This window comes from Mus musculus, chromosome 2 (genome assembly GCF_000001635.26).
Source record: "Mus musculus strain C57BL/6J chromosome 2, GRCm38.p6 C57BL/6J".
Lineage (NCBI taxonomy): Eukaryota > Metazoa > Chordata > Mammalia > Rodentia > Muridae > Mus > Mus musculus.
In genome coordinates, this window is record NC_000068.7 from 163506669 (window position 1) to 163522987 (window position 16319).

General features: G+C 46.3%; 1 protein-coding gene, 1 long non-coding RNA gene and 1 other non-coding gene across 5 annotated transcripts in view; 2 read left to right on the forward strand and 1 right to left on the reverse strand.

Annotated features, from left to right (window-relative positions):
- Positions 1-16319, reverse strand: part of Hnf4aos (hepatic nuclear factor 4 alpha, opposite strand) — a 47918-nt gene that overhangs the window by 12865 nt on the left and 18734 nt on the right. The window lies entirely within an intron of this gene.
- Hnf4a (hepatic nuclear factor 4, alpha) overlaps positions 143-16319 on the forward strand; it is a 66097-nt gene continuing 49920 nt past the window's right edge. For 2 of the 3 annotated variants that reach the window (NM_001312906.1, NM_001312907.1), the window contains exon 1: positions 189-319. Coding sequence is in view for 1 of the 3 variants with exons in the window: in XM_006498788.2 (XP_006498851.1) it covers positions 271-319 (49 nt within the window). In the remaining 2 variants the exon portion in view is untranslated. Of the gene's footprint in view, positions 320-16319 lie in introns of all 3 variants that reach the window. The other variant, XM_006498788.2, reaches the window with a different exon arrangement.
- Gm25881 lies at positions 7848-7950 on the forward strand. Its single transcript, XR_003954160.1, has one exon. It is a non-coding gene; the product is annotated as a U6 spliceosomal RNA (small nuclear RNA).

Consider the following 16319-nt stretch of genomic DNA (forward strand, 5'->3'; position numbering starts at 1 on the left):
GGCCTGAGTGGACCTGAGGTCTAGCCAGGTTGCTGTTGCCATGACAAAAGCATGACAATCCCCAGCCACAGGTTCCCTAAGTGACTGGTTACTGTTTAACGTATCCACCCACCTTGGGTGATTAGAAGAATCAATAAGATAACCGGGCGGGGTGGCAGCTGGCTGTGCTCACTGCCTTCCTGGTGGACTGGCTCCCGGTGGCCCCTTTGCTGCTGTGTGTGGGCCCCTGCTCCTCCATGCCCCCCAGTGTCCAGCTGGGTACCCTTGGTCATGGTCAGTGTGAACGCGCCCCTCGGGGCTCCAGTGGCGAGTCCTTATGGTAAGTAAGGCCAATATCTGGGGCTGGGAGACGGCTGGACCGGGTAGGACCACGGTCAGGTTGGGGAGGATAGAGGACGGCAGTAAGTTTCTGATGGGCTCCAAGACCCTCCAAGGGTTCCTTTAGAATGACTGGAAGGTCAGCAGATGCTGGGCCTTGCTCAGGTCCCTGACAAGGGGATGGCTTGTTGTGGGAAGGGCTGCAGGAGTCTGCGGCAAGTGCTTTGCTCTTTTTGAGGGGGAAGACTTTTCTGAGAACCTACAGCCAGGGAATCATTTCATAATTCTATAGAAAGGAAGGGTTCCCGTACAGATGTTCAAAATCCTCTGAAAGCGGTGCTGAGCCTATCAATGTAGCCAGATGGGATGGGACCTCGGGGCATGAACCACAAGGACCACATGTTGGTTCCTCCGTCCCTCTGTGGGGATGAACTTGAAATCATAACCCCGCAGGGTCTAAGGGAACTGAGTGTGATCTTGCATTGCTGGGAAAACGTGCTGTCCACAGACCACAAAGGCTTCCGTGACCAGCAAACTAGCAATATATAATGAAATTGGAATATGTAAACTAGAATGATGTGTGCCCAGATAGAAAGTCTCTGATAACGAAACGGATGTAGTCCTATATATGTACACACAGGTTTGTATTTGCATAGAAAATTCCTTGGGAGGACGCAGAGAGACTGGCGAGGGTTTTGTTTCTGGGGAGAGAGATCCAAGAGAATGTTTTTCCTTTTGAAGCACATTCTAGATTAAAAAATAATAATAACTTGGTCCATTTCATGGAGCTGAATTACATGTGCATACACATATACAGAAACTAGCCTCTGGAGTGCTGTGCATGTTGGTTCTGTTTCTTGTTGTAGGACAATCATCCGAGGCAATTAGTGTTTCTGTGCTTCCACTGTTTTTAACATGAAGACAAAGTTGGAGATGTGGATCTATAAGGGGTCACAGGTTGTAAGTAAGGCTCATGACATCACACAGACTGTGAGGACTCAGTAAATATTACATAACAGCATTCTTTTTAAAAATGTGCTCACGGAGGCCAGCGCACCACCCTCAGGAGTCGGTCAGTCCTCTTCTTCCATCCTGTGGGTCCCAGGGATCGAACTCGGATCATCAGCCTTGTCTGCAACCCACTGAACTGTGTCTTCTGCCCCTTGATATCGTTCTTAGCTGAGGCTAGATGGCCAGTGTCTTGTCAGAGACCAGTCTTCTGACTTGTCTGCGGATTCTTCACTTTGACTCACCAGTAAGTAGGAGAATGTGACACAGAGGACACCCAAACATGAGAATCAAATGGCCTGGGACCCATCCCATATACCATAGGTGTGACCTTGGAAGAGTCACCTCCCCCCTCTCAGGCTACTTCCTCTTTTGTAAAACGAGTTGATTTCACTGAAGTAGAGATTACAGGAGCATAGTTAAAAGACTAGATGTACTTTAATTCATAGTTGTAAGACTTGGTTGAAGCCATGGCCAGAGGAAATGGCTCTGGAACGGGACACCACATGGCTTCTGCAAACTATAACCTTTCCACTAGCATAGGCTAGAGGAGAAAAAGAGGCCCCACAAAGTCTTCCTAAAGGATAAAGTAGTAAGAGCACTCAATAGCATCTCTATGTCTCCTAGGGCTATACTTAGGAAGATGTCCATATGTCCCTTCTTTTCAGATCCTTTGCAGTGCTTAAGAAGTGCTGGTATCTAACATAGAGCTGCTGCCATATATAGATGGGTGGTTGGGTGGATGGATGATTGAGTGAATGAGTGTATGTATAGACAGAAGTTTGCATGGATGGATAGTTAAATGTATGTATAGATAGAAGGATAGATGAAGAACAATAAATGGATAAATGGATGGATAGTTGGATGGATATGTGGATAAATAAATGGTGGAGTAAATTGCTATATGAACAACTGGATGGTTATATAGATAAATAAATGGATGTACGGATAAGTGCATAGTTGAAGGATGGATGGTTGGATGAATGGATATATGGTCAAGTGGGTGGGGAGAGGGTTGGATGAATGGATGGATGACTTTATGAATCATTGGATGGAGGAAAGGATAGATGGTTAGATGGGTGGATGGATGGGTGATGGATGAATGGATGGATGGTTGAATGGTTAAGGGGATAGTTGGATACACACATGGTTGGGTGAATGGCTATATGAGCAGTTCAATGGTTAGATAGTTAAGTAGGTGGATGCATGGATAATTGATGGATGATGGGTGGTTGGATGTGTGGTTTGATGGCTGGCTGAATGGGTGGGTAAATGGCTATATGGACAGATGCTTGGATATATGATTAGATAGTTAAATTTATGGATGTATGGATAAATGGATGGATAATTGAATATATGTGAATGTGTGTGTGTATATATATATATATATATATATATATATATATGAGTAGATAGATAGTTGAATGTGTATATACATGTGTGTATGAGTAGATATATATGTATGAGTGGATAGTCTGTATCTATTGTCCCATTTAATGGGCATAACAGTTATGCAAAACAAACAATATTGTTATCTCCAAGGTGGGCAAAACAACAACAACAACAACAACAACAAAAACTAAGGCTCAGGATTTTAAAAAATATATATCTGACTTGAGATACGATGTAGTCAGCTGTTGCCAATCCTCTTGGCCATGCCACATATGTGATTGATCAGAGAAAGGGGGCTCCAATGGCCAGAGTTAGAATATGTATCTCCCGTAACAACAACAACAGCAACAACAACAACAGAATTGTCCCCGGACAGTGAAACATTTTCAGTGGTGTGTGTGTGTGTGTGTGTGTGTGTGTGTGTGTGTGTGTAGGGGTGGTGGTTAAAGCACCCCATTTTATGATAAAAACCAGTTGGCTTGCATCCCGGTTTTTCCCTCTTCAAGCTGTACTATGAACTTTCCAGAACTTCTGAGAATCCATCTGTAAAGTGAACCAGGGAAACCTGCTGAGAAACTCGGAAAAGTTCTTATTCTGACAAAAGAAAAAAAAAAAACTACTTAAAAGAAAAAACCAAAACCTTCTCTTGGGGACAACAGTGGCTATTCCTGAAGTTAGCGCAGCAGAGGCTGGAAACGGCAGAGACCGCAAAGGGCGGGGCCTCTGCAGATCAGGGAAGGAGCACGTGAGTGCTTAGACTTCTGCACGTCCGGCCTGTCCACAGCGCGTTTGATTTTACCTCCCATGTACTGTCTCTTGGATCAGATGTGAATTGTAACATCTGTCCCCTGACTAGACGTAAACTTCAGTAAGTCAGGGACGATGGTGGCTTGCTTGGTCTTGTTTGTCTTATAAAGTCTCACACAAGTGACAGACACAATTGTGTGTTGGATGAATCCATCAGGACAATTTTAGCCAACAGCTACATAACAGTGACCCTCAAGGCCAGCCAGCTGTGAGTACTTCCTGATCTTTATATCATCCTCTGCTTGGCTTTTGTACCTTGTGTCTGTCCCAGTCTAGAACCAATGTGGTCCAGCATCAGGCGCCATGTTGCCTGTTAGAAATCTGAGGCTGCAGGAGACTGGAAGAGTTCCCCTTAGCACACTGAGGGGTTCTCTTCTTTCTGTTTTTTCACTAAAAATCAGGTTCCCCTAGAAATCTCCCAGCACACTTTGCTCAGTTCAGGAAAGCTTAAAGCCAAGGTGGGAAGCAACAGAGCGCTAAGGCTGCCTTAGCCCAGCACACTGTTGCTCCACACTGTTCTATTGCAGGTTTCTGACCTCAGAGCTCTCTGAATGTTGGCTGGGTAGCTGTTGCAGAGGCCTATCCTGTGGCAGGATGTTCAGCACCATCCCTGAATGCTGCTCGACTCCACAGAGGCCAATGGTGCTTCTCCCCCATCAGCTGTAGCCACTAAAACCCCTCTAGATTCTAAACAGGTGTAGCCCAGGACACGTGTCACATCCACGCGTTACATGGCATCAGGAATAGCTACTGGGCAATGTCTGGGTCAGGGGAGAATACTGGGACTCATGGATTGGTGTTTGCTTTAGGTGCCAGGGTCTAGCTCCCAGCTGACTTTGGAGCTGTACTGGGCAACTGTGAGGATAAGAGGCTGTGGTTACATGCCTTGTGTGCTGATCGAACTCCCGGCTCTGTTTATTTCCTGTCTTTGTTTACCTTGATTATTACTTTGTCCCCTTAGTAGTAATCATTTCCGCTACTACTCTGATCTCTTTGAGGGCTAAATCTGCATAGTCTGACTTTCTTTTTCTTCTATTTGCAAGATTTATGTAAGAGCTTTCTATAGGGTAGGGCTCTATGTAGTCTTTGGGAGGCTAACTGAATGGAAGAATCAATGGAAAGACAGATGGAGGGATGGAAGGATGGATGGATGGAGAGATGGGGGGTGGAGGGATGGAGAGAGGGAGGGGGAAGAAGGGAGGGGAGATGAGCAGTAGAGCGGCCATTGCAAATGCTTACAGGACAAGTAAGGAGAGAGGAGTCATTTAGCCACCAGATGACAGGGTAATAGACCTGTTTTAAAGTGTCAAATGAGCCCCATTTTTTTCCATGGGATAAAGGCCCCATCTTTTGACCATCGGCAGCAACCTTGGCTCAGAGGTTATTGTCAGAGGCACTCTGCGTATGTGGCTTTCTCACTTAAAGCCATGCAAAGATAGGCTCTTCCCTTCATCCCTCTGACTGATGCTTCCAGGATCTTGTGGGAGATCTTATCTTACTATGTAGTCCTAGTTGGCCTGGACTCGATATGTAGACCAGGCTGGTCTCCAACTCACAGAGACCCACTTGCTTCTGCCTCTGGAGTGCTGGGATCAAAGGTGTGCATCACCACACTCAGTTTAGAATTTTACTTTGTAGCTCAGGTTATCCTCGAATTCACTGTATAGCCCAGGCTGGCTTTAAACCTGCAGCTTTTACCCCTGCTTCTGTCTAGTGGGTGCTATCAGGTGTGTGCCACTGTGTCCAGCTTAGATTCCTTTATCTATCAAGTCAACCTTGGGTTGAGCTAATGAAGCAAAACAGGTACAAACCATAGCATGTTTTGTGGCTTTGAAGAGTGATAGGCCCAAAGTTAAATAGAGATGCGGATGCTAGCCAATGATGGGGTCATGTCCAGTATCTATGGATGCTTCGCCCCTTCATCTCCTCCACTCTCCCAACCTCTTCCACACATCTCTCTACCTTACCTTAACATGGAAGGAAGCCTCTGTGATTCAGGATCATAAGCCTGGCTGTATGTGGAAAACTTTTGTTTTCTGTTTTTAATGTGTGTCCACGTGTGCGTGCATGCACAAGTGCGTGCATGCACGACTGTGTTTATGTGGTCCTGCACATGCATGTGTGTATGTGTGTGTGTGTGTGCATGTGCGAATGTGTTGGGAGTGTATGCCTGAGTACCAATGATCACTGTGGGGGTCAAGGGACAAACTTGGGTGTCAGTCCTCCCACCTTGTCTGGGTCTCTGTCATTCACCACTTTTTGTACCCAGAGCCTCTGGGGAGTCTTTTGTCTCTACCTCCTTGCTCACCCATAAGTTGGAATTACAGATGCATACTGCTTCAAATGGTTTCACATGGGTTCTGAGGACTCAAACTCCAACCCTTACCCATTGTACATTAAGTGCTTTATCCACGGAGCCATCGCTCCAGCTCAAGGGAGACTTTCTTAAGCTCTACACCTGGAGGATGAGGGCCCCCTGGGATGGTCTTTATGCATCTGTCCTTTTTTATTGATGTCTGGGTGTGACTTTAGGCATCCCGGTTAGCTGGGATTTGGAAGCTGTTGCCTCACTTCCTCCCATGTATCAAATCGAGGAATGAATTCCCAGAAGGCATCCTGTTTCCGACGTAAAGCCTGGGCAGCCAGCCCTACTCTGTGCTCTCTTTCATTCCTGTGTTCAACAACTAGTTAATGAGGAAGAGTGTGCCAGACACTCTGTTAACCACTGGGAAGGTTTAGCAGGTGTCATCGGGACGGGAGGAGAGGAATGGAAACGAGAGAAGGTTCCAGCCGAGGAGACAGCTTTACAAAGGTCCAGAGACGGGCTGCCCACTGCGCTGACTTTATCAGCACTTAGCCGAGATGGACTCTACCCTTTATGAAGAATGTCTTGGCGCAGGCTGTTCTGTGGCTGGTTTACCTAGTTTCCAGAAGCAACCTGGGGTACTGAAGTGCAGAAGTTGGGCCTTCTATGTTTTGTTTTTTTTTTTTTTGTTTTTTTTTCTGACTCAGTTGTCCCTGGCATGAGAATGGGCCTCCAACCAGGAGGGAAATGTTCCCCTTGGGCTGTGGTGAGGGTGGAACGCAGTTCACCTACAGTGGATTTTTGTAATTGATTAATTACAAAATTAATTTTAACATCAATTGATTTTGTGGTACATGCTGGACAAGTGCTCTACCACTGAGCCAAAGCCATAGCCTGCATTGTCGATGGAAAGGGCTCCCCGGGGAGCCCATGGAATGGGCCTTGTGCAACCACTACGGTTATTCCTGTAGCTACAGAGAGTGTACCTTTCACGCGCAAGGGGCAGTGGGCCTGCTGTGTGTTAAATATCTTTTTATCTGCTTTGGAGTAAACAGAGATGAAAGAGAGAGAAGTGACAGGTTCCAAGAGGCACGTATATTACACTGGTCTAGCTATGCATAATTGTAATCTCCACTCTCCGGAAGATCAGGGCTGAGTTCAAAGCCAGCCTCTGAGACACAGTGAGTTCAAGGCCACCCTAGAATACTTGAGACTCCTGTGTCCTAAAACACAAAACAGAGACTTCTATAGTGTCCCAATGAGGGCTCAAAATTCTCAAAGTGACCCTGTGAGATAAGCGACATTGTTGCCCATTTTGCAGATAAGGAAATGGAGGCACAGACTAATCAGGCCACTCAGCCAGAGTGACCAAAGGCACTCAGGCAGGTGGGTCCTGGGTCTGTGCTTTTACTGTCTGCACAGTATATAAAGAGTGTCTAGCACAATATCCTCTGAGTAGAGGCCGGCAATCAAAAGGTTTTAAAGCCACAGTATAGAATGTTCAAAAAGGTTCGTGACCACACTGCCAAGCGGCTCTGCTTTCTTGGTGTCCCCGGGAAATGGGGCTGCTTGTATCAGGACATGGACAAACATTTTTAAATCTTTCTGAATTTGCTTTACACCGTGTTAGGAAGATTTATAACAGGCATAATAAGACATCAATAGAAAAGCCCCTGGGTGGGCTGGCGAGAGGGCTCATTAGGTGAGGGCACTTGCTGCCAAGCCTAATGACCTGAGTTTGACCCCCCTCCCGAATCTGTAGGATGGAGAGAGAGAGAGAACTGACTCCAGCAAGCTGTCCTCCGACCTACACACACACACACACACACAAACACACACGCACACACACACACACACACACACACACACACACACACAAGATAAATAGAAAGCTCCCAGGTGACTCATATTGGGGTCCCCTCCCTGCTGCTGCTGCTTCTCCCCTCAATTATGTTTGCTTGCTCTTCAGAAACAAAAGCAGGAAGGAACGTCCCTTGTAAAGTAGCCTGTGTCCTGCTTGCTTTAGGGGCGCATGCACTGAAGTTGGAACGTTACAGGGAGGACCAGCAAGGCCCGTGTGCAAGGATGACGTACGAACTCATGAAGTGTCCATGTTCTCTAAAGTTCTATATTCTCCTCTCCTCCTCCTCCTCCTCCTCCTCCTCCTCCTCCTCCTCCTCCTCCTCCTCCTTCTCCTCCTCCAGAGTCCTGTAGACCAGGCTGGCCTCAAACTCAGAGATCCCGCCTGCCTCTGCCTCACAAGCACTGGGATTAATGGCGTGTGCCACCACTGCTGGGCCTGTATTCTTTTTCAAAGATTAACATGTACCTTCAAAGAAAGAAAAATACCAACTAAGTGTTTGCATGTAGAGAAAGTACAGCCACGAGGCAGCTGAGTGAATTGCTGTGGGAAGGACAGATGCTGCCAGATTCTGGGCACCGGAGGCTGGAGGCTAACCATGGAGTCGGGAGGCTCATCCAGCCACCATTCATAAGCTGCATATCTCATGACTCCTTCAGTACTCCTTACTGTTCAAAGCACTTTGTAATGCTGGGCGTGGTAGTGCACGCCTTTAATTAATCCCAGCACTCGGGAGGCAGAGGCAAGCGGATTTCTGAGTTCAAGGCCAGCCTGGTCAAGAAAGTGTGTTCCAGGACAGCCAGGGCTATACAGAGAAACCCTGTCCCAAAAACAAAACAAAACAACAAAGCACTTTGTAAAACTCCACTCTGATTTCTCTTAACCACCCAGTGAGGTAGGTTTTGTAATGATATTATTTCTCAGAGAGAATAGCAAGGCTCAGAGAAGTTAAATCACTCACCCAAATCACACAGCCCCCGAGTGATGGGATTTGAATTCCAACCAAGTATGTATGAAGGAGAGCAGCTAGCTGACCATAACAACCAAGGCCAGAGAACATACTTCCTTTGCACAGTTATTTAGGGACCAACACACACACACACACAAAGAGAGAGAGAGAGAGAGAGAGTCTTTCTCTCTCTCCTTTCTTAGTACTTAAAGGTGTTTTGTTTTGTTTTGTTTTTTAACCCCATCTCCCTACCGCTGGCCTGATTCTTTTTTTAGATGTCTGAAAGTTTGAAACCGTGTGCATGACACATAGTAGGTGCTCCATAGACCTTTGCAGACTGTGTAAACAGAGATGGGGACAGTAGAGTCCATGTACTGAGCAACTGTCTGGGTTCCTGGTGTGGGAAGGAAGCCACTGCTCCTGCCTAGGCTCTGCCCTAGGTAAACATGCCTTCCTCTGCCCAGACAGATGCTATTTGACAAGTGTCTGTGGTGGGACTGACCAAGGCTGACCACCGTTCTGCCAAGGCCCCAGGATTTCCCCAGACAGGCAACAGAGGTAACCACACCTCAGGCAGAGCCTGGGAGAAGCACTCAGAGATCTTTGAACAGGCCTGAGGAAGGCTGAGAAGGTAGAAAGACCCTGGGAGTAGTCAGAAGGAAGGCCTGTGCTGGGCAGGGCCTAAAGAGATGGAGCCGCCACGTGACCCCTGCAGGGCTGAGCTGTGGACACACTAGGAACCAGGAATCAGCCCCAGTCCCTGTGCCTCAGGCATCTGCCTTGTCTGAGGCTCAGTTTCCTCTTCTGTAGTTTGAAGGGCCCTGTGTGGGTTTCTTTATTTGACACAAGGTTTCATTCTGTAGCCCTGCTGTTTTGGAACTCAGTATGTAGTTCAGAAGGCCTCTAATTCAAGGCAATCCTCCTGCCTCTGCCTCCTGAGTGCTGGGATTAAAGGCGTGCACCACCATCATCCAGCTAACTTCACTATTATTTTAATTCCATCACTACCGGGAATCTGATGCCTCTGGCCTTCTGCTTGGCAACAGTGAGCAAGAGAGACAGACAGAGACAGAGACAGAGAGATATATTGATTTAAATTTTTAAAATTAGAGTTAGCTAAGGAATGGCATTGTTTCCCCCTCCCCTCCCCCTCCTTCCCTCTTCCCTTCCCTCCCACTCTTCCTCTTTCCTTTGTTCCTATTAATATTGCATGCTCAGCAAGTCAGGGCATGTCAGAGCCCAGGCTGGAACAATGGCTGGTGAGACCTTGGAGAAGCCTTTGAGGTCACCTGTCATCTGCCCTTTACCACAAGATGCCACTGTAACAGGAAAGACCCTGTTGTCAGGCATGTGAAAAATGTCCCATTGCAGAAGCTTGGACTTCAGGACCAGAGAACTCAGAGACCCTTACACATGGTCATGTGTCAGGCAGGAAGTGTGTAGAGTCCCGAGTGAGCCCCTCCCTCGGAGCTCCTGGCAAGCCAGTGCAGCTCTCTGCCCTGGCTTTCCCTGGATGTGCTCTGTTCTTAGATATAATGCCACAAAAAAAAAAGTATATTTATTTATTTAATGTATATGAGCACACTGTCGCTGTCTTCAGACACATCAGAAGAGGGCATTGGATCCCATTACAGATGGTTGTGAGCCACCCTGTGGTTGCTGGGAATTGAACTCAGGACCTCTGAAAGAGCAGTCAGTGCTCTTAACCATTGAGCCAGCTCTCCAGTCCCCTAGAACCTGTTTTTAAAAACTAGATTCCGGTGAGATGGCTCATCGGTTAAGAGCACCGACTGCTCTTCCAAAGTTCAAATCCCAGCAACCACATGGTGGCTTACAACCATCCGTAACAAAAATCTTATGCCCTCTTCTGAGTGTCTGAGGATAGCTACAGCGTACACAGATATAATAAATAAATTTAAAAAAGAAAAAGAAAAAAAACTAGATTCCTAGATGTTTCACTTTGGTTTTCCCTTATGTATGTATGTATGTATGTATGTATGTTTGTATGTATGTATTGCTTGTTCGTTTTGCTTGAGACAAAGTCTCCTGTAACATGGGATGGCCTTGAACTCGCTGTGTAGCCAATGATGACCTTGAGCTTCTGACCCTTCTATCTCCACCTTCCAAGTGCTAGCTTGTGTGCTGAATACAGTTATGTGCTACTGTGAGCACAGAGCAGGGTCCAGGCCTGGTCTTTCCTGCCTCTTAGACAAAATAACTGAAACTCTGGCATCACAGAGATATGCAGAGGAAAGCTACATTGGAAGCTAAGCAATAGTGCAGGCTATCCAGGGAGACGTTTGTCGTGACTGACAGCGGGCTGCACGAGTGAAAACACTGCGGAGCCCTGAGCGTGTGCTGTTCCCGGCATCCTTTACAGGGTTCAGGAGAGGGAGGAGCTTGTCCATAACAGGCACACTTGGGTGGTTCTCTATTTTGATTGATAGATTAGGTTATATAATCATTTCTCTGCTTTGCGTGTCCCTTCCCATGATGCACCTGGTTGTAATCATATGCCACCCAATTTTGCAGAGATGAGATGGTGAGTGGAGATTCTCCATCAGAGATTAATAGGGGACAGTGTTTGCCTTCCCGCTATGTACCCAAAGCACTTCAGGCCAGATCAGCCGTCTCCCCTGATGTGCTGGAAATACACTCGCACAGAAACTGCCTAAATCTAAGTGTTATGAAGGGTGGGAAAACATGCAGAGATAGGGGTACACGTAGCCTGATACAGTTGGGGAGACCCATGGGTGTTCCAAGGTTGCTAGATGCATTTCTTAGAGGGAGTGTGTGTGTGTGTGTGTGTATGTGTGTGTGTGTGTGTGTGTGCATAGTGCATACAAGTGAAGGAACTGCCAAGTGCATTATTATAAGAGGGAATATTACAACTCCAAACCAAAATGGGGGCCAAAGCCAGTCTCCCTACTATGCTAGCTGGCCTTACTAGCATCCCTGGTTTATGTAAGGCTGAAGTGAAATTCATGGCCTCATTCATGTACGGTAAGCAAACCCTCTAGCAACTGAATAACATTCCCAACCCAATTTTCTAGACATTTTAAACAGTAGGCTTTTAAACATGAGGTCATGGGTAATATCACACCCCTGTAATGCCAGTAACTGGGAGGTGGAGACAGGAGAACCAGGAGTATTTAAGGCCATCTTTGGGTATGTAATGAGTCTGAAGCCAGCCTTGGCCACATGAGACCCTGTCTCAAACAAGATTCTATTTCTGAATTGTCAATTGCTGATGCACTTTAAGATCAACCCTACCCAAAGCCGCTCTTTTTTCTCCTAAGTAGAAACTGTTTCAAATGTGGAGGAGCGCCCGAAGGTAATATTTTATGAATATATATCTGCTTCTCACTCTTAGCAAATCTACTATGTGGCCATGTGCTCCTTGAATTTAGTTATGTTTGTTTTATTATCTTATTGATATTATTATTACTAATGATGTGTGTGTGTGTGTGTGTGTGTGTGTGCACCCATGTGTCCCAACCTGGAATAATCCTTAGGAGTTGATTCTCTTCCACAGGCTCCAGGTTTTTGGGCACGTGTGTGTTTTTAGCTTCTGAGTTATCTTACTGGATCTAGTTATGCCTGTTATAATCCAGGCTCACGGACCTGATACCCTATTCTGACCTCTGTAAGTATCAGGCACACATGGTGCACAGACACATATGCAGATAAAACATTCATACACACAAAACAATAAGAATTTACAGGGGCCAGAGAGATGGCTCTGTGGTTAAGAGCACCTGAGGCTAAGACTCAGTTCCCAGAGCCTCTTCTGACCTCCAGACACACATGAGGTATTGTATTAGTCAGGGTTCTCTAGAGTCACAGAACTTATGGATAATTTCTAAATAGTAAAGGAATTTATTGATGACTTACAGTCGGCAGCCCAATTCCCAACAATGGTTCAGTCGCAGCTGTGAATGGAAGTCCAAGGATCTAGCAGTTACTCAGTCTCACGCAGCAAGCAGGCGAAGGAGCAAGAGCAAGAGCTAGACTCCCTTCTTCCAATGTCCTTATATTGTCTCCAGCAAAAGGTGTAGCCCAGATTAAAGGTGTGTTCCACCACACCTTTAATCCCAGATGAAAGGCATAGCCCAGATTAAAGGTGTGTTCCTTAACTCGGAGATTCAATCTTCTGGAATCCATAGCCACTATGGCTCAAGATCTTCAAACCAAGATCCAGATAAGGATCTCCAAGCCTCCAGATAAGGGTCACTGGTGAGCCTTCCAATTCCGGATTGTAGTTCATTCCAAATATTGTCAAGTTGACAACCAGGAATAGCCACTACAATCCACCCCTTGTCAACTTGACACAAATAATATCTCATGTTCACATGAAACAATAACAAGGTTGTAAATACGCCTAACATGATATAACTATCCCTCGTACAATCGCAAACGCATTAGTAAATTTACAATGGGCATTCATATTACTTTATAATCCTCGTTTCTGCAACTGGTTACGTGGCCTTAATTGGTATTTATAACTACCTTCCTCTACTACCCATTCTGTATTTCCTTCACCTTCAGCCAGCACCTCAGCAGGTCTTGGCTCTTTTCCTGGAGGATTGACCCATACCTTCATTCCTGATGGGTCTGCGTCCTTTGTCATCCTGCTTGGATTAGGCTGTTGTAGTTTCCCATTGACTTTAATCACAGGACATGGTAGTACTAAGAGACGCCCTAAGGGATCTCCTGCACTCCAGACATAATCTTGCTTACCACCATTGTGAAGAGGTAATCCAATTTCCCCATGGTAATCTGGATCTATCACCCCTCCTAACACTGTTATTCCTTTTTTAGCCTGTTGGTTTAAGGGCATTAGAAGCCCAAAATGACCAGGGGGAAGTCTGAGCTTCCAGTTCAATGGAATGTTTGTTTTAGCTCCTGGTAGGAGCACTCCCCTCTCTGGAGCCAAAACTTCTAAGCCAGCAGAACCTAGAGTTATGGGGACAGGAAGCAAAAATTTTCCTAGAGGGTCACTAGGAGTGATAGTAAGTGGAACTATTCCGTTTTCCACCCCTTGATTCCTGGACCCATGAATCCTGGCTATGGGTGAAACTGTACCATATATCGAGCGCTGATTCAAAGCATATACTGCCTTCTGAAGAACTCTGCCCCAGCCTTCCAAGCTGTTACCACCTAATTGGCGCTGTAACTGCGTCTTCAAAAGGCCATTCCATCTTTCTATCAGCCCAGCTGCTTCAGGATGATGGGGAATGTGGTAAGACCAGTGAATTCCATGATCGTGAGCCCACTGTCGTACTTCTCTGGCTGTGAAATGAGTTCCTTGGTCAGAAGCAATACTGTGTGGAATACCATGACGATAGATAAGGCATTCTGTCAATCCATGAATGGTGGTTTTAGCAGAGGCATTACGTGCAGGAAAGGCAAATCCATAACCAGAATAAGTATCTACTCCAGTAAGAACAAAACGCTGTCCTTTCCATGAAGGAAGTGGTCCAATGTAGTCAACCTGCCACCAGGTTGCTGGCTGGTCACCTCGAGGAATGGTGCCATATCTGGGGCTCAGTGTTGGTTTCTGCTGTTGGCAGATCTGGCAATCAGCAGCAGCTGTAGCCAGGTCAGCTTTGGTGAGTGGAAGCCCGTGTTGCTGAGCCCAAGCATAACCTCCATCTCGACCACCATGGCCACTTTGTTCATGTGCCCATTGAGCAATGACAGGGATGGCTGGGGAGAGAGGCTGACTGTCCACAGAACGGGTCATCTTATCCACTTGATTATTGAACTCCTCCTCGGCTGAAGTCACCTTTTGGTGAGCATTTACATGGGACACAAATATCTTCACATCCTTTGCCCATTTGGAGAGATCTATCCACATACTTCTTCCCCAGATGTCTTTCTCACCAATTTTCCAATTGTGATCTTTCCAAGTCCCTGACCATCCAGCCAATCCATTGGCTACAGCCCATGAGTCAGTGAATAATCGTACATCTGGCCATTTCTTCTTGCAAACAAACTGTAATACCATGTGTACTGCCCGAAGTTCTGCCCACTGTGAAGATTTCCCTTCACCTGTGTCTTTCAAGGTTGTCCCAGAAAGGGGTTGTAATGCTGCAGCTGTCCACTTCTGGGTGGTGCCTGCATAACGTGCAGAGCCATCAGTAAACCAGGCCCTAGTCTTCTCCTCTTCGGTCAGTCGATCATAGGGAACACCCCATGAGGCTATAGGCGCATGCTTGGCAGCAGATGGCATTGTAACAGGAGTAGAAACCATAGGCATTTGAGCAACTTCTTCATGTAACTTGCTTGTGCCTTCAGGACCTGCTCTGGCCCGATCACGTATATACCACTTCCATTTGATAATAGACTGCTGCTGTGCACGTCCCACTTTATGACTTGCAGGGTCTGATAGTACCCAGCTCATGATGGGTAGTTCAGGTCGCATAGTGACTTGGTGTCCTATTGTCAGACGTTCAGTTTCCACTAAGGCCCAATAGCAGGCCAAGAGCTGTTTTTCAAAGGGAGAATAGTTGTCTGCAGATGATGGTAGAGCTTTGCTCCAAAATCCCAAAGGCCTTTTCTGTGATTCACCTACAGGGGCCTGCCAGAGGCTCCAAACAGCATCTCTATCAGCCACAGACACCTCAAGTACCATCGGATCTGCTGGGTCATATGGTCCAAGTGGTAGAGCAGCCTGCACAGCAGCCTGGACCTGTTGAAGGGCCTTCTCCTGTTCCAGGCCCCACACAAAGCTAGCAGCTTTCCGAGTCACTTGGTAAATAGGCCTAAGTAACACACCCAAGTGAGGGATGTGTTGTCTCCAGAATCCAAATAGACCCACTAAACGTTGTGCTTCTTTCTTGGTTGTAGGAGGGGCCAGGTGCAATAACTTATCTTTCACCTTAGAAGGAATATCTCTGCATGCCCCACACCACTGGACTCCTAAGAATTTCACTGAGGTAGATGGTCCTTGAATTTTGGTTGGATTTATTTCCCATCCTCTGATACGCATATGTGTTACCAATGAGTCCAAAGTGGTTGCTACTTCCTGCTCACTTGGTCCAATCAGCATAATGTCATCAATATAGTGCACCAATGTGATATTTTGTGGAAGATCCAAACGATCAAGATCCCTTCTAACTAAATTATGACACAGGGCAGGAGAGTTAATATATCCTTGAGGCAAAACTGTGAAGGTATACTGTTGGCCTTGCCAACTGAAAGCAAATTGCTTCTGGTGGTCCTTATGGACAGGTACTGAGAAGAAGGCATTTGCCAGATCAATAGCCGCATACCAGGTGCCAGGAGATGTGTTAATTTGCTCAAGTAAGGAAACTACATCTGGTACAGCAGCTGCAATTGGAGTTACTACCTGATTTAGTTTTCGGTAATCAACTGTCATTCTCCATGATCCATCTGTTTTCTGCACTGGCCAGATAGGAGAGTTAAACGGAGATGTGGTGGGAACCACCACCCCTGCATCTTTCAAGTCCTTGATAGTGGCAGTAATTTCTGCAATTCCTCCAGGAATACGATACTGTTTTTGATTCACTATTTTCTTTGGCAGAGGCAACTCTAAAGGCTTCCATTTGGCCTTTCCAACCATAATAGCCCTCACTCTACAGTTCAGGGAACCAATATGAGAATTCTGCCAATTTCTGAGTATATCTATCCCAATTATACATTCTGGAACTGGG